The sequence below is a fragment of the Choristoneura fumiferana genome, chromosome 20 (genome assembly GCF_025370935.1).
Source record: "Choristoneura fumiferana chromosome 20, NRCan_CFum_1, whole genome shotgun sequence".
NCBI lineage: Eukaryota > Metazoa > Arthropoda > Insecta > Lepidoptera > Tortricidae > Choristoneura > Choristoneura fumiferana.
Window position 1 is genome coordinate 8,645,278 of NC_133491.1, and position 24,222 is coordinate 8,669,499.

Sequence of the window (24,222 nt, forward strand, 5' to 3'; positions counted from 1 at the left end):
CGCATTGGTGCATGATGTAAGTTATGAGAGTTACTTCAGGGATCACATTTTAATTCTCTTGTCAAACGAACTGCTTAGAAAGTAACAAAAGTTATAGAAAATATTATTTTATGTAGATATTTTGTTTGTTTATTTATAGGTAATCTTTATTGTACAAAAAGGAAAAACAAAAAGGTTTCAGAAAAAAAGTAAAGTGTTAAGTACAAAGGCGGACTTATCCCTAAAGGGATCTTTGCCAGTCAACCTCTGAGTGGTAGAGAAGAGCAATCAAAAAACAAGGATCGACAAATAGACCAAAATATTATGTGTACGACAAAACGGTATGTGTACGAGTAGGTAGGTACCTGCTTATTCTGGGTTAGCCACAGATTAGCTTGTCCACGTTTTATTAACGCGGACCGACGTAAAAAGAAAAGTGACTGAAAGTCCTCAGAAGTTATTGTCGGTATACAATGTAGGCTGAAGAGGGTTTTTCCAGATAGCAGTGCAACTTATCGTTATCAATATCTCAAAAAAACATATATTTTAACCTCTCGTATGCGGGAACTAAAAAAGTACTTAAGTAAGTACTGAATTCTAGTGTCATCTGTTTTAATAAGAACAATTCTGCTGATTTAAAAAAAACACAAAACGAAAAGTCTTAATCTTAATCGTACGAGAGGTTAACCCATGACATGACCACTTATTAAAAGAGGTAATTGAGCTCATCAAATCATATCGAAAGTGAATCATACTTATACACAATAGCAACATAAAAGCTTAATGAATACCAGCACGTTGATATAAAAACAGTTAATTGCAAAAAAGTTTAACGCAAAGGTTACTTAATCGCTCATTATTTTTTTGTAAACAATGATAGGCGAGCTTATTGCGTGGTAGTCGGAGCGACTTGATCGGCATTGCAACTGGATATAAAGTCAAAGTCAAAATATCTTTATTCAATTTAGGCTATAACAAGCACTAACATATGAATATCAAAAAAATCTACCACCTATAATCTAGGTATACATATAAAAGACAAATCCTGACCGACTCACTCACTGACGACGCCCAACGCTAATCCTTTGCCCTGTAAAACTGAAATTTTCCATAAAGTTGCCTTTATAACGTTAGGTACTTAGACAAGGAATTTGGACAGATTTTCGGAAATTCTCACTCTTTCGCAAAGAAAACACGGGATTATATTTTCGATTCAGAGCGCCTATATCGTTGTAACTACCTATGATTGGTAGACTCGTAAGTAGGTGATAAATAGATACCTAGTAGAGATTGCAACCCGTTATGTTTCTCAACCCGGCCGGGCCCGGTTGCATTCGTTAGCGATGAATCCTTTATGAGAATTTTCTGGCTTATGAACAATTATCACAATAATCAGTCTCACTCAAGTCTCAAAATCACACTTAATACAGAATTGATTACTTTTACTTATGGACGGAAAAGTAACATTAGTATTAGTAATTATTCATTTTTATATAAGTTTAAACAAGCAGGACTTTCTCTTTACCCCTTATAGTGTCATTCGAAAACATAGTATTAAAATAAGAAAACGCAGCTTAAAGTACTTAACGTGTCATAACAACTTAGATTAAATAGTTAGATAAACTTTGGTAGCTTTGGAATAAACAAAACAGCGCCGCGGTTTACTTACCGGCCCCGGAAGAATGGCCGGGCTGGCTCGGTTTGCAATATCTAACAGATAGCCAAAATCTATACGATAAACTTTATGCATAATTATTATTTTAATTAAATTATTATTATTTTAATTTATGACGGTGGAAGCATTCTACACTTCCACTGAACGTAGATATAGTTAGTGTTTAGTTTTGTAAGTAAAGGACCCCATAAATCCCTATATTATTATTATTCTTTTCTTTTAATTTTTTCTTTAATTTTATACTGTAGTTTTAAGTAATTTGTTTGTAATTTTCTTTTTTTTGAAAAAATTACTTTCTGCCAAGTTTCTTGCGGCGCATTCTTCTTGGCAATGATAGTCTTTCCGCGAAAGCGCTGGTAGTTTAAAAAATGACGTGTAAATTTGCCCATTGCGGCCTATTTACTGAATAAATGATTTGATTTGATAGTTTTATTGCCGCCACAACAATAAATATAAAAAAAAATCTTTTTCAAATAGTTCATACACAAAACAAATCAAAGTTTGTTATACCACAGAATAAGTACTTAATAGTTATACATAAATTGTACCTCATAATGTTCCATTATTTAGTTTAGTGGGTAGACCATGTTTTAGTTGTAAACAAAATATTTACTGAGAAAACTAAAGTTTTAACGGAAAAAAGCAAACCATGGATAAAAGTTGATATTCAGGGTCTCATTACACGGGAACTATAAGAGATATGACTTTTGTATAGTGACACGTTGTACTAAATTTATATCGAGTATTATTTCATTCCTTCACACTTAGAAACTCAAAGAAAACTCAGTCTGGGATACTTTTGAAGACGCCAGGGGGGATGCGTGAGTACGCCTCCCGAGTGGGAGGGGGGAGGGGAGTTAATTATTTTTAAATTCGTTCCGTAACGAACCTATCCCCATAGATAAATGGACTCTAGATATTTTGACAAATTTTGAGCTAATTTCATTCAACTGTAGGTAGAGTTAGTAGATTGTGTATTAGGGACACGTATTCAACGTCAAAAATTAGGTCGACAGACACAGACAGATTTATCGGGTGTAATTAAGCGCAGAATTAAGAATATCCAATAAGGACATGGAAAAAACCTATAAATTAAAACCTTGTCGCTGTACTAAAACAATTATTTTCAGTTTAATTATTATAATTGTTGAACAGCCGCCGCCGATCTGCAAGCAATTTATTTTCTTAATTGGAATACGGCGATTACTCTCTGGCCCATATGTTACTAGGTCTAGGATGTATAGATACGAAACAAACGTATGAACAATTTCGTAAGTTATCGATAGCGTAAGTATGAATAGGCGTTTAATTAAGAGCAAAATGACAACTGCGAAAATGCTTAGTATAATGAGGATAAAAAAACGAGTACCTAATGTAATATCATATCTTATAGTACAAACTCGTTTTTATTTCATCACCAAATCGTAGGTAGGTAGGTACATTATACTTCTATACATTTGAAAAAACTTGAGGATAACAGATGGACTCACGATAGGCCACTAATTGACAAAACATAAAAAATCGTTACTGATCTCGTTTAGAACATTTTTTGCGAGATTTTTCGTTTGGAAAATTCTTGCATTTCATTATGTTCATCATCGTCATCATGTCAGCCGAAAGACGTCCACTGCTGGACATAGGCCTCCCCCAAGGCTCTGCTCGTCTCCCGGTCCGCGGATGCTATTCGAGAACCTTCTGGCCCCATCGGCCATCAGTCCTGCGAGCAATGTGCCCCGCCCACTGCGACTCATCATTTCTGATTCTATCCCGCAGAGAAACCCCGAGCATAGCCCTCTGAGTGACTTTGAGCTTCCTCATGAGGCCCATCGTTAGCGCCCGCGTCTCAGATCCGTGCCTACGTCATCACTGGCAACACACACTGGTCAAAGACTTTTGACTTCAAACACTGCGGTAATTTGGACGAAAACACACTGCGAAGCGAATTATGTTATAATACTCGTAGCTATTCTCCGAAGAGCTTAAAAGCTTTAGCATAGATTGGGACACGCACCGCGTGCGTAAAAGATAAGATAGGAATGAATCAAACATCCTTTCTTTTCATCCAAACAATGTTTCTGTATCTCAACTGCTCTACTTTCTGAAACGATTCTTCAAGGACGCGCGACCCCACACGAAATAACGCATTCAATTGAATGCACTTTGACCACTGATAATGTGTTAAACAAAGCAATAAGTTATGCATCGAGCTTATTCATATCTACTCGTAAGTGGCCTTGCTTCGACGTGGCGGCGAACGAAAATCCGAACGGTGCGTAATGGACCCGATTGTTACTAAATAAATGAATGTGCTATTAATAATAATGCTATTTTTAACGCGTCCACTAAATCTTTTTTGCAACCAGCAGAATCATAAATATTTACGTCTGCATTAAAAGCGTGATAAGGCACGGAGTAAGCTCAGTGCGTTTGCAAAATGCTTAGGGCGTGACAAAATTCAAACAGTAAAATCTAGTTGCAAAACTTTTTGAAAATAGGTACCTATTCGATTCGTACGTTGTGTCCGAAAACGACTTTAAGGTGTAGGTATAATATGTATCAAAGTCAAAGTCAAAATATCTTTATTCAATTTAGGCTATATTTTAGAGTACACACATTGAAAGATATCAATTTTATTTAAGTAACAGCTTAGAATGGGGTTATCTCTACTGAACATAGGTATTATTGATAATAGCTTATAATCATTTTTATCTGGTTCCTGTTGAACCGATGGAATGGTCTAGGTCAAAAACCTCGTTAAATTCGTCGCTCACTGAGAACGGTCTGATTTAAGATATGTTTGAGATGTTAATTTAAAGTATGAAAACATGTTTTGAAGAAACAGTCATTTAGATACAAGGGGCATATAAAACAACCGTGGTACAGCCAAACTAGGTTTTTATTGAATAATAATAGTAATGGTAATTTAATTTGGTATAATGGTAATTTAATTTTTTTCTGTTTTACCTCTGTGCCTTCAAGTTTTAACAGAGTTTTAAGTGTAAGTATGTAGGTACAGTTCTTGTTTGCCATGAATGGCGCACTATACTATAACGAATGTGGCAGTAATCTGAATTATCTCCAGACTTGTTGAGTATGTACAATCAAGATTTCGTAACTAAGGCTCATTCATTTGATTACTTGGGTATTTTTACGAGTGCTTTATTTTTCAGAGCGTTCACTTAAAGGAGCCTTCAGCAAATAAAAAAGACTTTCTGCAAATATTTGCTAAGACGATTGCTATTGTGTTTTATAGTCTGAAGTCAACGGCTCTGCAGTCATTTATACACGATATGATTAAGAAGACTCGGAAATTTTCTTTTTATAAGAATAATTATTGTATCCAGCAGGTAGAGCATAAAATTAGAACACAGAGTAGAACAGGGCTGCCCAAAGTATTGCTTTTAGAATTCTGTAACTCGGTTGCAAAAACGGAACCCTATAGGATCACTTTTGTGATGTGAGTTGGCTACGTCTGTCTGTCTATCCGTCCGTCTGTCAATATCTGTGAAATTCCAAATAGCGTTGGTCTCTCCATTTTCATTTTCTGAGGATAACGCACCTACGATTCCTTATGTTCAAAAATAAAGATGAAACCAACTTTCAAAACTTGCTTGAAATCTTGCTGGGTAAAATATTCAATCATATTCAATCATGCTTTCAAAATTTGTACTAACATTCTCATACACAGAACTTTGATCTCCGTTTCATTTGTTCATTCAAATTTTTACATTTTAACAGTTAATTATAATCTTCTTGGGTAACAAACACTACACAAGGTCCAGACGTAACTTGATCTTTACTGTTCTTTTGGTCTTGGCGAAAGAAATTAAAGTTGCACCTGCTCAGCAACGGAGAAGGGCGCAGTGGCGAGCGGCACAAGAAAGGGAACAAAAAGATGTTTATTAAAGATTTGACCTTCGTGACATGCCGAGGACACAGGAAGCGGCGGTAAAGGATGCCCGCTAACACGCGACATCTGGGCTTTACGACAAGCTTCGTATTTCTAAAGGGCATCCCAACGACTCCAGTTTTATAATACTTTTCGACTCTGACTTTGCAATTCATTAATTCATAGAAATCGCCAGGTGCCAATAATATTGTGTTTTACTCACCATTTTAGGTAAAAGTTAAAATATAATTTAGCTTTGTTAAGCAAATAAAAAGCCGTGGTGGCCTAGTGGTGACCTATCGCCTCTCAATCAGAGGGTTGTGGGTTTCTCGTCTGAGTTTTCAAATTCATTGCGGAATTACATTTGAAATTTACCACGAGGTTTGCGGTGAAGGAAAACATCGTGAGGAAACCTGAACAAACCTAATGGTGCGTGTGAAGTTCCCAATCCGCACTGGGCCCGCGTGGGAGCTATAGCCCAAGCCCTCTTGTTCTGAGAGGAGGCCTGTGCCCAGCAGTGGGACGTATATAGGCTGGGATGATGAAGCAAATACGGTGGATGCAAGTGGCGAGTTTTCGTTCATTGTGGCGTTCTAAGGGGAGGCCTTTGTTCAGCAGTGGACGTCTTCGGGCTGCTGATGATGATGATGATGATGATGATGATGAAGCAAATATCGCGAGCCTACGTATATTTCTGAAAAAAAAAGTTTCTTCGATGGCATAACATTATCTAACTTTATCTATGTGTTTGAAATGTTTAATGTAAGTTTAAGTTTTTATAAATAATTGTCAAAACGACTTTCGGATCTTTGGGTCCATGCCGCGGGGGATCCTTTTATTTTACAATTTTTTTCTAGTTATAGTTTAGTTTTATTTTTTTTTTACTTTTACTAAGTTTAAGATATTATGTAGGTAATGTAAATAGCCAAGTTTAGTTAGGTCACGCATGCCTTTAAACAAGTTATTCTTATTAAATTGTCCATCGCGTGTTATAAATAGTAAAAATACGTTACCCCAAAAAACATGTTTTCGTACGTTACAAAGTTTGTTCGGTTAATATTTGCATTACTGAAGAGTAATGACACTATCAATAAAAAAGCACCAATGTGCAGTAGATCAAACAAAATCTGATAAGAATGACTGAAAATTGCTCTGCTGTTCAATTTTAAGTATTTCTGTATGCTGTGCGGTAAGATAAAGCTTGTTGCTTGTTTATTATACTCGTAACTTGAAAACTTAATTGCGCAATGATGCGAACATGATGTTGGTGCTCTTCCGCATTTAACTGGGCCAGTTCACCGGGATCACGCGATTCTAATTGATTGCACTCCTCAGCATTCCGACAGGACGATAGCCCTCTAACTCGATACGAAGATTCCAGGAATGATGCGTGGCAGCTCGTAATTATTTACTCAAAATAAAATTAATGAATGCAACACTGGCATGTTTAAAATATTGTCAATTATTCGCAATTAAATTTGACAATGGCTTATAATTATGAGATAAGCTAAGTAAGGCAATTCAAACATTATTTGTCTTTAGATTGCAGTTCATTCACATAAGTTTATAGATTTAATTAAACGATATTGTTGTGACTACATGGCCGATGCTCTTCCAGTCCAGACTACTTTTGTAAATGGTTATAAATATTTGTATCTAAACCACTTTAGCTAATTTAACTACCTGTTCGATTGTTCGCTAAAATTGATTATTACATTCTTAAAATGTTAATTAGATGCAAGTAAACGGGTCTTTTCTTTTGAGGATTTACCGCCACCGCTAAGTTATTGGTGGAAATTTAAAATTGGTCCTCTTTTTATCTACGGCCGGTCGTCTGGAATTTGGTTCGTTATAAATTTATTAGGAGGCGGCGCAGCGCTGTTAGAGGGCAGTTTAAAGTCGAGAATGTAGGTAGTTAGACTGCAGCAGAGTGCAGCGCAGACGACGGCGCGAGGGCGGGCGATTCGTTTTGCTCCCTGAAGGCCGACCGGTCTGGTCGCATCGGATATGTGTCACTATAACACTACGCATACGGCTTACGTCTGTGTCCATCCAGACGGGGGCTCGATGCATTTGTAAACTATCGCTACTTCTGTGGATAGCGCCAGGACATATATCCAACGTATTAAGTTACAAATGATAAGCACTCTTGTTGAGCTTTTTCTGCTCTTGAGAGAGGTAAGTACTAATTTTAGCACTGTTAACTCTAAAGAATACATAAGTTTACATTTTGCAACTAGCATTATATCGCGGCGTTTGATCGGTCACTATAACGCGTTGGCTGGCTCATAGGCCCCGCAAAGTAATGTAGTTACACGATATTAAATGCTTAATGTATTTATCTAATTAAAAAAAATAACACATCAGTTAATGCGCATTTAAATATTAAATATCGCAAGGATTTTAACAGTACTATACACTGACAAACAGAAAAAATACTTATTCTGTTCGTAGGAAAAGTGACCCGATAATTTTTATGGGTACGAGTACTATTGGAAGTAGCTATAGGTAATAGGCAATAATAAGATTTGATGAACGAGGCCTAAATTAACTCGATAATCATAATAAGTTAATAAAAACTGTGTAGCCAACTATAAAGATATCGTTATGGACAAAGTTACTTTAAAAAAATATAGGTATTAATTCAGTCAATAAACTCGCGTAGGTATACATAATTTTGTAACTTGGCCGGGTGTTTTGTGTTTGACTGTACAGTACATATACACAATGATACATCTAATTACAGAGTAGGTAGTAGTAAAGCAAAGATAATCGCGTCCTTCAGACGAGTCGCCCCAACCACAAAAGCATATTCGAAGGTTACAACCCGGTTTGGCAATCCATTATCATACAAATGGGGTATTTTAACCAGCGGCCTGCCAGAGGGCTGTCTGCCTTAGATATGCGTTCATCGTCATTATCATAATCATCTCAGTCTATATACGTCCCACTGCTGGGCACAGGCCTCCTCTCAGAAGAAGAGGGTTTTAGACCATAATTTCCGCGCAGGCTCAGTGCGGGTTAGGAACTTCACACACACTATTGAATTATTAAATATTATCTGTATTTTTTTATTCTTATTATTATTGAGATAGTGTTTGTGTCCTATCGAATACTAAACGTTCCGTCAAAAAAACCTATAAAATGTATGTAATATTAAAATAACTATGTGGTATTAATATTGGGAATAGTTGAAGCTCGACATTTTTTTTACATAGGTACTTAATCTTAAGTGCAAAGTTTTTTTATTTGTTAATTTCTTGTGCTTATAAAGTTCGTATTTATGATGGATGCGCATAAAGTAAAATCTTCGTCCAAGACCAAGGCCGGGGTTTGGCCTTGGTCTTGGAAGAAGCTGCCTGTATCCACCGTGAACCGCGGCTTTAACGAGGATATTATTGTTATTATATTATACGTCCAAATCGAAGATGAATTTAAAGATTCACTCGTATGAAGCAGCTATTTCATTATACTAAATCCCAGCTCGCATTTCTTTGTTCGCATTGCGAATTACTGGACTGTTTAGTAGACTGCGCACTGATTTAAGTAGTACCTACACGTCAATAGTTCGCACCTACCACCACCGGGTTTGAATTTGCTCCTGCACCCATGCAAGGGCCCAGACCATGACAAAGTGTCGCCGTCGACTGTACATATGGGAGGACAACATCGTCATCATCATCAGTTTGCACCCGCGGCATTATTGGCGCACTTACGTTTGTGTGCATTGCTAGGATTTTCTCCCAAACTTGTAAGCGAACAAAGGGCGCGGAGAGCTGGAAATAGCCCAATAATACGGGGGTTTTAGTAGACGGCATTGCATTGACTACAAAACACCAGTACCTAGTATACGCCCGCGGCATTATTGCTGCACTTATTGCTGGGGATTTTTTTCCCAACTTGTAAACGAAGAAAGGGGTGCGGACAGCTGGAAATAGCCCAGTAATTATGATGACCTTTTATCGTAAAAATCAAGTTGCATCCTGCTACTGTTACAAAAACTCGATGACATTCAAAAATAAGACATAATAATTATTATCATATTACACCAGGAAACTGTCACCCAATAGTATAAAAAACTCTTAATATAAGTAAAATATTAAAAACGCTGTCCTAATTTTGTACATTTTTCTTTTTTTTTATACGACTGAAAACGAGCAAGCGGGTCTCCTGATGGTAAGAGATCACCACCGCCCATAAACATCTGCAACACCAGAGGTATTGCAGATGCGTTGCCAACCTAGAGGCCTAAGATGGGATACCTCAAGTGCCAGTAATTTCACCGATGAAATGACTGGCACGGCAGGATCAGTGAGCAAGATGGTGGTAGCAATCCGGGCGGGAGATTTTACTAAAGAATGATCATCTTCTAGAAATTTATGCTGACCGCTTCAATAACGTGGAAAGTCATATTAATTCGAGCATTTCCTAAAGGATGACTAAAGACGGTTAACTTCTTAACTTAAGATGTTTTAAGATAATAAGGAAAGTATGATCGCACAAAAACTGGGCTGTCGTAAAGATATTTATAAAAAAAAACGCCTTCTACATGTGCATAATAGTTTTTAATAATTTACCAGACGAATTAAAGGTGTTGTCGGGAGAAATGTTCAAACGCAATTTGACGAAATGGTCTCTGACGAAGTGTTTTTATAGTGTCAAAGACTACTTAAATTATAAACAATATTATTGACGTTATTTTTGGACATTTATTATTACTATTATTTATTTTAATTAAATTATAAAATAACCTTTAGCTTATTTAATTAAATATTTGTACGCTTGCTTGCAAGCTTAATACAAGGACAACAGTTATAATTATGATAAGACCAATGTATTTTTTACTATATTCTGACAAATAAAGTTAATTTGAATTTGAATTTATTATATTACATGGCTAACAACGGCGACAGTATTTTCATCGTTTTTGGTGACATCAGTAGGTATATTTATCTACCTACTCCGTAGTTTACGTGAATTCGTCATAGCTAGGTAGGTACTGTGGACTGGATTAACCTAATTTTATGATGAACATTGTTTCCACTGGATTTACCATCATGACTTGTCAATGAAAGAAAGAAAGAACATTTTTTTAGTTTTTATTTAAATCTAAACAAACAAAAAGGCGAGTGTTGAATTATTCCAAAACAGAATACCACTCAGCATATGTCGGAGCACATAGGTAGTGCAACGACGCTGATTTTCAGTGGGACCACGAAAACATAAAAGAGACAGTAGAAACGTAACTTAACCTAAACGCGCCATAAGTAGGTACTTATACAAAATGCAGTGTCAATCTTACAATTTTTGCTTGTCGGTGGGAGAGAATATAATCACTTGGTAATCAGTACCTAATCAATCAAGTTGTACTGATAAATAATTATGGTTATGGTTAGGGTGGGTAAGTATTTACCTTACCATAATAAATAGGTAGGCACACACATAGTAATTTAAATTCATTTTCTGTTTCTGCCCGCGTGAGCTCGTTGCTATATTTCGTATTCTCTTAGCCCAGTTTTGTCTACGAAAAAAAATTCTATAGGCAACTTAAATGTTATCGACTGCTGATGGCCACTGTTTTTTTTTTTATACGACTGGATGGCAAACGAGCAAGTGGTCTCCTGATGGTTAGAGATCACCACCGCCCATAAGCATCTGCAACGCCAGGGGTATTGCAGATGCGTTGCCAACCTAGAGGCCTAAGATGGAATACCTCAGGTGCCAGTAATTTCACCGGCTGTCTTACTCTCCACACCGAAACACAACAGTGCAAGCACTGCTGCTTCACGGCAGGATTAGCGAGCAAGATGGTGGTAGCAATCCGGGCGGACCTTGCACAAGGTCCTACCACCTGCAAAACCACCTGCTGTTGTTTATCGTCACCTGCTAAAAATACACATCAACGTACACAAGAAGCTCTACTTTAAAAGGCGGTGATCGTGTAAATTGTTCGCAATTATTTCTAATCACATTTACAAAACAAAAAATTAACCTTAAATCAGAGGCAGGAGTTATCGACCGTTTGCATATTAATAAATAGAGTGAACACTAAATATTCAACGTCACGGTCAAGTAGTCGCACGCACGGCACTACTTGACACCACGCAACGCATCATGCGTTGGTCAACGCCTGCAACCGGCCGCTGCGGTTTTGGTTACTCTGCGATCGGAACAGCAGGGCTACTCCGAAACTCGAAGTTCGTGTCGTGCGGTCCCTCTCGCTCTCGTATTAAATAGTATAAGTGTCAGAGGGACCGCACGACACGAACTTCGAGTTTCGAGTTTCGGAGTAGCCTGCTGTACTTTTCGCCAACATTGGCTAGGGATCAGTGCACTCAGGCCCTGGCAACCTTCCTTTCCTGGACGATATACCCAGAAACCTTTATTCCGCTTGCATTTTAACAACTTCGCCGTACTAAATATAGGCTAATCCGCGTGCAATTTTTCTAATCAGACATGCAGTTTTTTCAAAGGTCAGAGCTATTGAAAGGCATTCGCAGGAAGTTGTAAACTTTAAATCAACACATCAACCGTAACAAGAGTTACGGATGAATTACTGAGTTTACTTTATTGTAGGTACGAATCTAAATTAAAATTATTGCCACGGTTTCAATTGTGTGTAGTCATTAGTATTTATTTCGCTCGACTTGCAGACCTGTCCATTCATATTATAAAACAGCGTACCTATCGATTCTAGTTTGGTTCATCGACTTCGTAAGTTAATTAAGTAACTATAATACCTACTGAAATAATTGTTTATTTGCACGTCATCGTAATTTGGAAATGGGTTGCTTAAAAACCTAACACCGACGTGAAATACGTTAGCTATTTACTTCCCCGAAACACGCAAGCCGGTACGAATTATTTGCAAGAAGCTCTTTGCGTTACAAGAAAAATGTCTGAATAATGTATATTTTCCACTTGCTGCCATCATTTCTTACACTTAACGCTTTAGTTTTTAACTCGGTTCTATAAACATCAGGTTAATTACAGGCGAAAAAATTCAACTAAATAAGCAAGTTGATCTAGCTTGAACTAGACCTGCTTTATTCAATTATATTTATTTTTGAAATTCCATTAAGTAACAGTGTACTAACTTAAGAATAATAAATAATGTACAAACCCAATCAGAAACCGCGAATTTTTAAAATTTATGTCCAAAATTTTTATTTAAGTATTAAATACAATCAAAATTATACCTATACCTACACACATAGACATACATATAGACATAACTGTAATACATAATCTATGCTGCATTACATCAAAATGTGTACTTACCCAAACACTTTCCACATAGTTTGAAAAAAGGAAACCTCCCGTAAGAGACATTGTGACGAGTTAGAGTTCACCACAAGACTGGCAAAAGGTACACGGCACACTTTTTATTTATACACTTTTTGTTTACTAACATCACATAGAATTCCTTTATCGTGTTCTCACGTGCGCGGGTCGGGAGCGCCCGCTACGCGCTTGCAGCCTCGACGCTAGCGACTGACAACCGCCAACACGTTGTGCCCCTATATACTTACCTACTTATTTCTTGCTTTGCCTGAACGCTTGATGTCACGCTCTATATCCACGAATTAACTAGATGGATCTTCGATATCGTCCATCAAGTCTATAGTGGCCACACATTTAAATTATAATCACTTTGTCGATCACTTTGTACTTTATGTGAACTGAACACCGACTGTTTAGTTTTGCTTTTTCTCAGCTTTAACGAAAGGTGCGCTGTAATGCGTTTCAGCGACATTTTTTATGTGATACTTTTGTTTAATTCCGACTTAACTTTGCCTTCTAAATCCACAATAACACCATATCAGTTTTCGCAATCGCAATCGTAACGACATGGTCAACCCTCGTCTCTGAAGGCGCGCGCGCGGTTTGTCTGCCAAGGGGAGCACACGCAACGTCTGGCTCGCAACGACCTACAATTATTAATCGAGTGCAATACTAGAATACCTATTAAATTAAAATAAATGATTATCAGTTATCAAATTACAATGTATCTACACATTGCGTATGCGTAAATGCTGCGGTTGTTTTATTTAATTATAGTGTCATCATTTTAACGACATTGTCATAATAGGTATACCTTTTAATGCCAACATAGTTGTGAGATGATAGAAGGGATAAAAATTAGGTCACATCGTGTTGATGATGGTGATGCGTATTAAGTGTTGTGCCTATATACAATGTTCAGATGTGCAAGTTGCGGAACGTTACCAAAAAGTTGGAAAAGTTCTCGGTAATTTCTGGAAATTTTCACAAGAAATATAGGAAATTTAAATTTAAGAAACGGAAAGTTTCAATCTCCATACAAAATTGTGAGAAGTTTCCGAAATTTTCCTATGCGAAATATTACGCAATTTCGGAAAGTTTCCTTTGGTCGCAGCCTTTGGCACATGCATCAGTAATACAATAAGACCATCTGCAGCATATCTAGTAGAAACCTTTTTGCAATATTTTATGAAGGTAGGTAGACAAAAAATCCACCCCAACGCAAATAATTCTAAATAAATAGTGCAATAGCTATTAGTAGGTACCTATACACGATCAACTAGTTAGGGTCAGTATCTATTATATTACTAGGCTTCGCAGCTGTTCGTCCATCTGTCACAGGATTGCGTATCTTTACAACAAAAACTACCTCTGGCTGGCAGACACTTGAAGTTTTCAGTGTGTATTTATTATGGCTAATATAATATGAAAAAAATCGGCGAAGTGAGAGCAGTGAAAAAAATCAAACTTCTACGTCAACACAATCAAAAGATACCTCCATGGAATCAAAACTTGAAATTTAGTATTTTAAGTAAGTAGTAGGTATGAGAAGGGTGATCTTATAGCACACCCAATAAGAAGTCTGAAACCATCTAAAATAATCTCATATTGCGTACAGTTTGCTTAGGTACTTAGAGGGAGAGAGGGGCTTGTTAACACTGGTAATAGTAAATACCTGCAAGTTTGTAAAGAACCCTCAGTAGCCGGTTTTTCCGGTCTGTACGGAACCTTTCTGTGCAAGTCTGACCTACCAAGTCACACTTGACCGACGTCTTTTCTGTTAATTCGAAACCTTTTTTAGCGCTTGGCAACAGTGCAAAAACTACCGACATTGTCATTTCAGGACTTTTCAAACTACTACTTGTCTCAAAAAACGGCTGAACTGATTTTAATGAAACAAAGCTAGAAACCACTGCAAAGAAACTCGCTTGATTTCACATAAAAAAAACCGAATTAAAATCAGTCCATCCGTTTACGAGCTACTATGCCATAGACAGACGGACAGACATATTTAAGCGTCAAACCAAACTTATAATAAAACCCCTCTTTTTTTGCCGGGTTTCAAAACACGACTACCTAACATTTCTACAGATCTAGTGAATAAAGTTTTTCCGTCATATTTTGTCGGATTAGTTCGTATTTATCTTGCTTTCTCAATTCAATTAGCTTCAGTAAACTTCAGTTAGCTATTTGAGACAGCAAATAACTTTGAACTTTTCCGACAAAATACGATGGCAAAACATTATTCACTAGGTACCTAGCTACATCTGTAAGTAGGTACGTGATAGAAATAGAAATGTTTATTCGCTTTTTCACAAAAATACATTAGTAATACAATTTAAACAAATAATAAAAAAATAAAAATAAAAACATGTTTTTGTGAAATCGCAAAGCGGTCCCGCAGCCCAGCATAGTGTTGGCCGTGTAGGCCGGGTACACTACATAAATACGAAAAACGAAATTCCGAAAGTAGGAATCACGAACTTCAAAATACCGATTTTTATCATTCCGAATGTTTTAAAACTCCTAATATGACTATTCCGATTCTTCATAAATCCGATTTTGTAAATCCGAAAATTAAAAATACCTAATGTTTAAAATTACGATTTTCAAAATTCCGAATTTTAATAAACCGAATAATAAGAAGTCCGACTCAATAATAATCGGAAATGTCATAAATACGAATTCCGATTACTAAAATACCGATTTTCAAAATTCCGAATATCATTACACCGATCAATAATAAATCCCGACTTATTAACTTAAGCTATGTAGGTTAGATTGGCCTAAAACAGTATTGACGGACCTCCGCTTCGCAATTCTAACCTAACCTAACCCAAGTATGCAGGTCAATTTATCGAAATTTATCTAAATTAATAGATTCGAAATCAAGATTCCGATTATTAAAACCACGAAGTTTATTTTTCCGAATTAGCGATGTCATTTCGGAAAAATTGATAATCGGAATACTGTATTTCGGGCCAATAACATTTCGTGCTTTTCATTGTTCGGAGTTTTAAAAATCGGATATTAAAAAAATCGATATTTTACAAATTCGGAAAAATAAATTTCGTGTTTTTAAGTAAGTAATCGGAATTATATGTCTTAGGAATTGTGAAAATCTGAATTATCAAATTTGGAATAAAATATTTCGGAGTATTTGGGTGTTCCCGTGTGTTAGGCTTCACGGAAGGCGACTGAACTTACAAGTCAAAAACAAATCATGTACTATGAAAAGAAAGAAAAATAAATGAAATATAAAATTCAAAACTAATAGAAAAACACACAACATAAAACCAAAATAAAGTAAAGTCATTATAAAGAACTCAAAATAGGGAGAGACGCATTATGTGGGCAGACAGAACCATTGATCCAGCAGAGCGCCAGACAAATGCCTCCCCATGTAAATACAAGTTGCTACAGTAGTATGTAACGTAGGTATAGGTATACAAGTTTATGTACATACTTTGTCAAATATGGATACCAAATACTCGAAAATACTTCTCGAATTTGAAATAAGAGTAAGTATTAGAAAATTACAGTACTTGAGATTTTTATAAACGAGTAAAATTTAATACACAGATTTTTTATCACTTTCGAATCGTATTTTCGAGCGATGTATGTTAAAAATCAGTTACCTGTCCTGTCTGTGATTTGTTGTAGCTACACTGTCTCAATGTTTTGACAATAAACATAACATAATGGCGTCGCATTCAGAACCTTCTAATTTTTTTTGGAAGTTGTTTAAAAAATAATACATGAGAAGGCGGTATGTATGACGAAGTATGTGCTTTGAATTTTTTCAAATGCATTAAAACTTCGCTATGTGCGACACTATATACCTAGGAACAGTCGACTCTGAAACTATCGTGTACGGGCGGGGTGGAACCTTTTCGCTGCAAATATTATTGTTTGTACCACAGATATAGATTACACTAGATAACGCAAAAACCTCAATCTGTATGAAAACCATAACCGTGTCACTTTTTAGGGTTCCGAAGCCAAAATAGCAAAAACGGAACCCTTATAGTTTCACCATGTCTGTCTCTGTCTGTCTGTCCGTCCGTCCGCGGCTTTGCTCAGGGAGAATGCCAGAAAGCTGTAATTTTGCACGGATATATATGTAAATTATGCCAACAAAATGGTAAAAAAAATTTTTACGGTACCTCCCATAGACGTAAAGTGGGGGTGATTTTTTTTCTCATCCAACCCTATAACGTGGGATATCGTTAGATAGGTCTTTTAAAACCATCAAGGGTTTGCTAAGACAATTTTTCGATTCATTGATTTTTGCGAAATATTCAACTTTAAAGTTCTAATTTTCATTAAAATCGAGCGTCCCCCCCCCCTCTAAAATCTAAACCGGTGGGTGGAAAAATTAAAAAAAAATCAGGATGGTAGTAAGTATATCAAACTTTCAAGGAAAACTATAACGGCTAAGTTTGATTGAGAATTATTAGTGTTTAAGAGTAAATAGCAGCCTAAGGTATAAAATATACCTAAACTTGGAAGATTCCGTATAAAATACGAAATCCTTAGAAAAATATTACTTAATTTTCGGCTACGGAACCCTATTTTGGGCGTGTCCGACACGCTCTTGGCCGGTTTTTTATATCTACTGTGACGTCTCAAGAGCGAATTAGCGATGTGAATTCCCCGATGTCCGCGCAAAATCGATTCAAATACGCCGCCCGCCCGCGCCGTGGGGCTCGAGTCAGTCACTAGTCATGATTATTAGTCAGTTAGCGGTCAGTCTTTGTATGGGGCCAACCTCGACGGTTGGTCGGGGTTCGGACACGCGAAGTAGATGCATTTGCGTAATCTAGTGTAATCTAGTAGTAGTAGTAGTAGTAGTTTTGCAGGTGGTAGGACCTTGTGCAAGGTCCGCCTGGATTGCTACCACCATCTTGCTCGCTAATCCTGCCGTGAAGCAGCAGTGCTTGCACTGTTGTGTTTCGACGTGGAGAGTAAGACAGCCGGTGAAATTACTGGCACTTGAGGTATCCCATCTTAGGCCTCTAGGTTGGCAACGCATCTGCAATACCCCTGGTATTGCAGATGTTTATGGGCGGTGGTGATCTCTTACCATTAGGAAACACACTTGCTCGTTTGCCATTCAGTCGAATAAAAAAAAACTATATCTGTGGTTTGTACCGTACCTGCCAAAGAAATGTCCGTTAAATTAAATTCATAGTGATAATTAAGGTTCCACCCTCCTGCGCGATTTAATTTCCCTCGACTTTGCCTCTGATACCGAACCTACTGAATCGTGCTTGACCCACTGAGGAACCTTTTGGGCATCACGTCTGGGGTTGGGGGCTATTAAACAGCACAGAATAAACACGATATATTTTTTTCAAAGTCCCCGATCCACACTTGGGCCTCGTGGGTGGGTACGGCCCGAATCCTCATATTCTGAGAGGAGGCCTGTGCCCAGCTGTGGGGCGTATATAGGCTGAGATAATGATGATGTTTATAAACTAATTTAGCAGTAGATAGGCGGAAGTCCTCGAGTGGCGGCCACGAACCGGAAGACAGCGTTGGCAGACCTCCCGTAGTTCAACTGACGAGTGACGACATCGTTTGCGGGCACCCGGTGGATGCAAGTGGCGAGTTGTCGTTCATTATGGCGTTGTAAGGGGGAGGTATTTGCGGATTCGAGCGTTTCAACCGTTTGATTTTGATGACATTTTCGATTATTTTTAGACGTCCTGTACTTCTACTAGATAACCTTGAAAACTGTTACAGATTATTTTACCATATCAACAGAAATAACATGTGCCCACGCAAATTATACAGAATAAAAGCTGGTATAATGACCCTACTACAGCAGTGGACGTCTTCCGGCTTAAGTTGATGATAAAGGTGGATGGCACAGACGTGGATTGCTTGGCATCATGTGTAGTCTCAACTCAATACGGCACTGGTGAAGTATGTAGATACGAGTAGTCTAGTACCCTTAGTGTAAGTTTTCGGTTACATAATACGCCTCGATCGCGTTCACGTTTAAATCTCAATTTATATGGAAACACGAACAGCGCCTCTAGCGGAACGTTTGCAATGTTCGAGTTTACCTACAAATTGAGATTTTAACGCGAACGCGATCGAGACGTATTTTATAACCGAAAACTTACACTACGGGCATAGGTCATAAACAAACCTATTTACGTTACCAAGACGTCAAAAATATGCCACTATGCTACTCCCATAAAGTTAGTACTTCCTACATACCTTTGCTACATACATATAATAATGATTCGATAGATCTCTCCTCGACTGTACCTGTTGTGTTCCTCGACTGGCTGAACCGATTTTGATAAAACATGTCCAAGAACCATCGCTAGAAAACCTTGCTTTCAAATAAAAAAACCGCATTCAAATCGTTTCACCCGTTTAAGAGCTACGGTGCCACAGACAGACCGAGAGAATCACACACAGACACACATAGCGGTCAAACTTATAACACCCCTCTTTTTGCGTCGGGGGTTAAAAAGAGGGTGTTATAAGTTTGACCGCTATGTGTGTCTGTCTGTGGCACCGTAGCTCTTAAACGGGGGAACCGATTTGGCTGCAGTTGGAATTTTTATTTGAAAGCAGGTTTTCTAGCGATGGTTCTTAGACATGTTTTATCAAAATCGGTTCAGCCGTTTCAAGATCATCAGCTCTTTTGTTCGCTGCGATAATAGGAATTTTATACGCATAATGGGTATTTACTTTACTTTCAAACATAATTTGGGACCTAAAATTTTAAACACCCATGTATGCTATATAACTATGCTAGATTATGGAATTCTCGGCCTGATGCTGCAGCCAGGATATCCAGAACACTAGTAGGACACTTGATAAAATCATAGCAGATATATCGTGTTTGGATTCGTTTTGATCAGTATTTGATTCTACATACAATGCAATGGTGGCAACAGGATGAGGCGATGCTGCAGCTAGGATATCCAGCACACTAATACACTATAAAAAATAATAGCACATATGTCGTGTTTGGATTCGTTTTGATCAGTATTTGATTCTACATACAATGCAATGATGGCAACACGAGATGATGCTGCAGCCAGGATATCCAGCACACCAGTATATTCTTGAAAAAAATTTAAAAAATCCCCGGCACAAATTAGCGCCTGCAAAAATAAAAAAACGACCGAAAAAAACACCGACAAAAAAACGCCGCCAAAAAGACAACTAAAAAGTAAAAAATAAGTATGCACTACCTAGCTATTGCCCGCGACTTCATCTGCAAAGAATTCGTTTATCCCTATCCCGCGGGGACTATGCTGATTTCCCGCAAAATTAGCTTAAGTTAATTTAGTAAAAGTACCTAGTAATATTTTTTTTATCTAAGCGTCGTCGGTGTCGGGGGACCGCTATGGTTAGCAGGAAACTAAAGTACATTTTTTGTATTTTTTAAAGTATTAATTTATTTACACAGTACCTAACTTTGTGGTGACCGCGAGTAGGTACTTGTAGATAATATTAATTATTCTGTTCCGCGAGTAACTGTGTAGCGTTTGATCTAGTCCATGCTACCCATCAAAAGATGGCGTCTTTCGAGATAGTTCTGATATTCATCATAAGATGACGCTACCAAACAAATTCAAATTAAAAAAAACCGAGTAGGTAGGCTTTTGACGAAATCGTTTATTACGATCGTCTTACGTTTACTACATAGTATAGAAAAGAGCCAAAAAGTATAGTTACTATAGAAAAGGACTTTAAGAGACCTAGCAGCAGAAACCATACCAATATAATAAATGCATAAACTCTCTTTGCATATTTTCTACTTTTTACCGACAAAACCGCTGTACCGATCTTGATGAAATTTTTGGAGAGAAGATAGTTGAAATATTGAAATGAAATGAAATTAAATTAAATATTTATTTATACGTTTGCGTAAGGTCTTAAGAGTAGGTTCGGCCACTATCGTTAATTGATCGAATACTTGTCATTTTGTATGTCAATTCAAAGGATTTCTTGACGAAATGGGTCTTAAATTACCATACCATATCATGATACGGTCACGAGCGTATTCAGAGGAACAGTATTCAGTCGATATACAAAATCAACATACAAATGAGGAATGGAGGAGGGAGAGAGGGAGAGTCTATATTGAGCGGAGTAGAGGTTGCTCACATGATCTCGTATGTCAAGGTGTTTCGGCAGAAACAGCCTTGGCAGACTTATATATTCCGAAAATGAAGGTTCATACCTACCGACTGCAATTGGTTTCATGCTGGTATCAGATGGGTATATTTAGGGGTCCTGGTGGTCACCTTTGAGAGCGTCTGGCGAGCACATCCGGCAAAAAAAAATACTGACATATTTCGCTTTTCTGTACCAGTAAATTCCTAACTGATGCCATGACTATTATTTCAGTATCAGATGGGTTAAATGAAGCCCCTTTTTTCGCACCGGAAGTGACTATTTTTTTGGTACTTTCGGCAAGTTCCGCCGTGTTACTTGTAGTATTACTTATTCTGTGGCCGTGGCAGACTATCAAATTCGGACTCAGCATCAGTACCCTTAGTGTATGTTTTCAGTTACAAAATACGCCTCGATCGCGTTCGCGTTAAAATCTCAATTTGCATGGAAACACGAACATCGCAAACGTTCCGCTAGAGGCGCTGTTCGTGTTTGCATACAAATTGAGATTATAACGCGAACGCGATCGAGACGTATTTTGTAACCGAAAACTTACACTAAGGGCACTGTTTTATGGGAAACCATAGTGCGTTTCATCGCGGTATCAAGTAGGTACGAAAGTTTGCAGTCCGCTCTCCGTCTACCAGGAGTGCCATTCCCGCGTATTGATCCGGTTCGAACGACCGTTACATGTTTTGGCACAATAAAACATGTGACAGATATTTTTCACTAAAACTATAACAAAGTATAGGTAAATGCGTATAGCGTACATAATTGCACAACTGACTTGATATACCTACCTCTATGTCTTGTACATTGCCCACCAAGTATTTCTTCACTAATATACCTACCTACCTTTGTGAAGACCATTTGCATGATGGCATACTACCTGCCTGGCTCGTCATTAAAAGTAAGTATAAATTATGTACCTTTACTAGCTTTTGCCTGCGGCTTCGTCCGCGTGGAATTCGGTTACCGCGCGCTGTTCCCTCGGGAACTGTGCATTTTTCCGGGATAAAAAGTAACCTATGTCACTCTCTGGCCCATCAACCATCTCTATCCAAAAATCACGTCGATCCGTCGCTCCGTTTCCACGTGAAAGACGGACAAACATACAACACACACACACTTTCGCATTTATATTATTGTTGGAAGTATGGATTATGTATCGATTGGAATGAAAAACAGCTATGAGTATCCTTAATAGCTGATTTAAGGTAAGGCTTTAGGCACGACGACTTCCTGAAGAGACTAATCTGATCCAGAGATCGTAGTCGAGGTCGATGAGGTCGATCTCGATAGCGAAATCCCATAGAGTTGCGCTACGTACCTACCTATATACTCCAATGATAATAGGTACCTAGTAAATGGTAAACGGAGACGTAAGATAGCGCGATAGAGATTAATCTCGATGACGTCGACAGTTTCGTCTAAGTATAGTTGTATTTGTGTCACAAATAATCGCCCGCCGGTGATGAGATGCAGTGAAGCACTGGGAACTCGTCGATGAATTTGTCATTCCTAAATAAGTCATTCAACATCATTTTAGGCGTTACTAAATCGCAGTATAGATCTACATTATTTAATTCATTCTCTTCTCGAGCTTCGAAGCCAGATAAACAATTACCTAACCAATAGACAATCTGGTTGGACAATCATAAGGGCCCAGGCCAGACAGGTCTCTGCTAAAAACTGGTTTTCTGACCTCCCTTAATTTAAAAAAGTATTTCAAAACGCTTGTTTTTCATTAAGAATTAGGTAAGTCTTAGGCAAATCACGGTCAAATGTTTTAAATTAAGGTCTCTGTTGGGTCATCATTCCTTGAAATTCTTTAATAAATTGTGAATATAGGTAGTAGGTAGATATCATCACAGAATAGAAAAACTACTGTTTTTAGGGTTCCGGAGCCAAAATGGCAAAAACGGAACCCTTATAGTTTCGCCATGTCTGTCTGTCTGTCTGTCCGTCCGTCCGCGGCTTTGCTCAGTGACTATCAATGCTAGAAAGCTGTAATTTTGCACGAATATATATGTAAACTATGCCGACAAAACGATAGGTACAATGAAAAAAATCTAAAAAAAAACCCATAGACGTTTAGACGTAAAGTGGGGGTGATTTTTTTTTCTCATCCAACCTTGTAGTGTGGGGTATCGTTGGATAGGTATGCAGCAGTGAAAAAAATTGAAAAGAATTGATAACCTCCTCCTGTTTATGAAGTTGGTAAAAAAAATCGTACCCTAAAATCGGTGATTTTTTTTGAACAAAAATGTTATCAGTAAATTTACTGTCAAAATATGTTTGAATAATTCAGTTTTTAGATCCGCAAGCTGAATCCACAAAATCTAACAGGAAATAAAAAAAAGCACTAAAGTGATTATTTCGTAATACGTCTAATTTCTATTAGGAAAATAATAAAATAAGATTCTTTTAAGTGACATAGGTATTATCAAGAAATTGGATTTTAAATAATTAAGTATCATTTAAAATCCAACAATAGATATGAGTGGAAATTACGTATTTTGTTAAACCGATATAACATGAGCAGCAAAAATAAGTACAAAAAGTCTCAAGGCACGTTAAGGGGATCCCATGCTCCAATGACCTTCGATCTGAATTCCTTAGTTTTCTAATGATTTTTGTAGCTTATTATATTAAAAACAACGGCTTTAAGCAACATAGTATCCCATATTTACTTAAAAGTTCATTGTCTTAGAGATATTTGGCATCAAAGTTGAACAATTTTAGGCCAAAAAACTGGTTTTCTGGCCATAACTTTTGTTTGAATGCGTTTCAAATGAAAACCCTCGACCAGTTTTAGAGACGTCAAAGACGAACCCAAATATGTAGATTTCGTATATGTTAGATCTTTCACGTCAATAGAGATACGAAATAAGTGTTTTTTCAGACAATGTTTAAAATAATCATACAAAATTAATTATTCATTTTTTCCAAAATCCAGTAGACAAAAATGGAGATAAAAGATTGGAGAACCGATAGCCGTTTGACTTATAATTCTATCTGTACTTAGTGCAAAAGTAGGATACGATTCAAAACTTGTCAAAAATCTATGAAAACCTCGGGTAGCCCCTTAAGAAGACATACCTAAACCTTAACTTTACAAACTTACCTTTTATGCCACTATCGTAATTCATTTTTGATTTTTTCTTTAGTAAAGATGAAGCCTTTTTTTAAGTTTTTAAAAAAAATAAGTGGATTTTACATGTGTTACAAAGAACATAAATAA

At 37.3% G+C, this 24,222-nt stretch overlaps 1 protein-coding gene across 1 annotated transcript in view; it reads right to left on the minus strand.

Moving 5' to 3' along the window:
• The window catches only part of LOC141439305 (ecdysone 20-monooxygenase-like), a 38,152-nt gene extending 25,095 nt beyond the window's left edge, over positions 1–13,057 (minus strand). Inside the window, exon 1 of the mRNA XM_074103570.1 lies at positions 12,825–13,057. Within this exon, the coding sequence (XP_073959671.1) occupies positions 12,825–12,875 (51 nt within the window). The 5' untranslated portion in view covers positions 12,876–13,057. The remainder of the gene's footprint in view (positions 1–12,824) is intronic.
• Between the last annotated feature and the right edge of the window lie 11,165 nt (positions 13,058–24,222).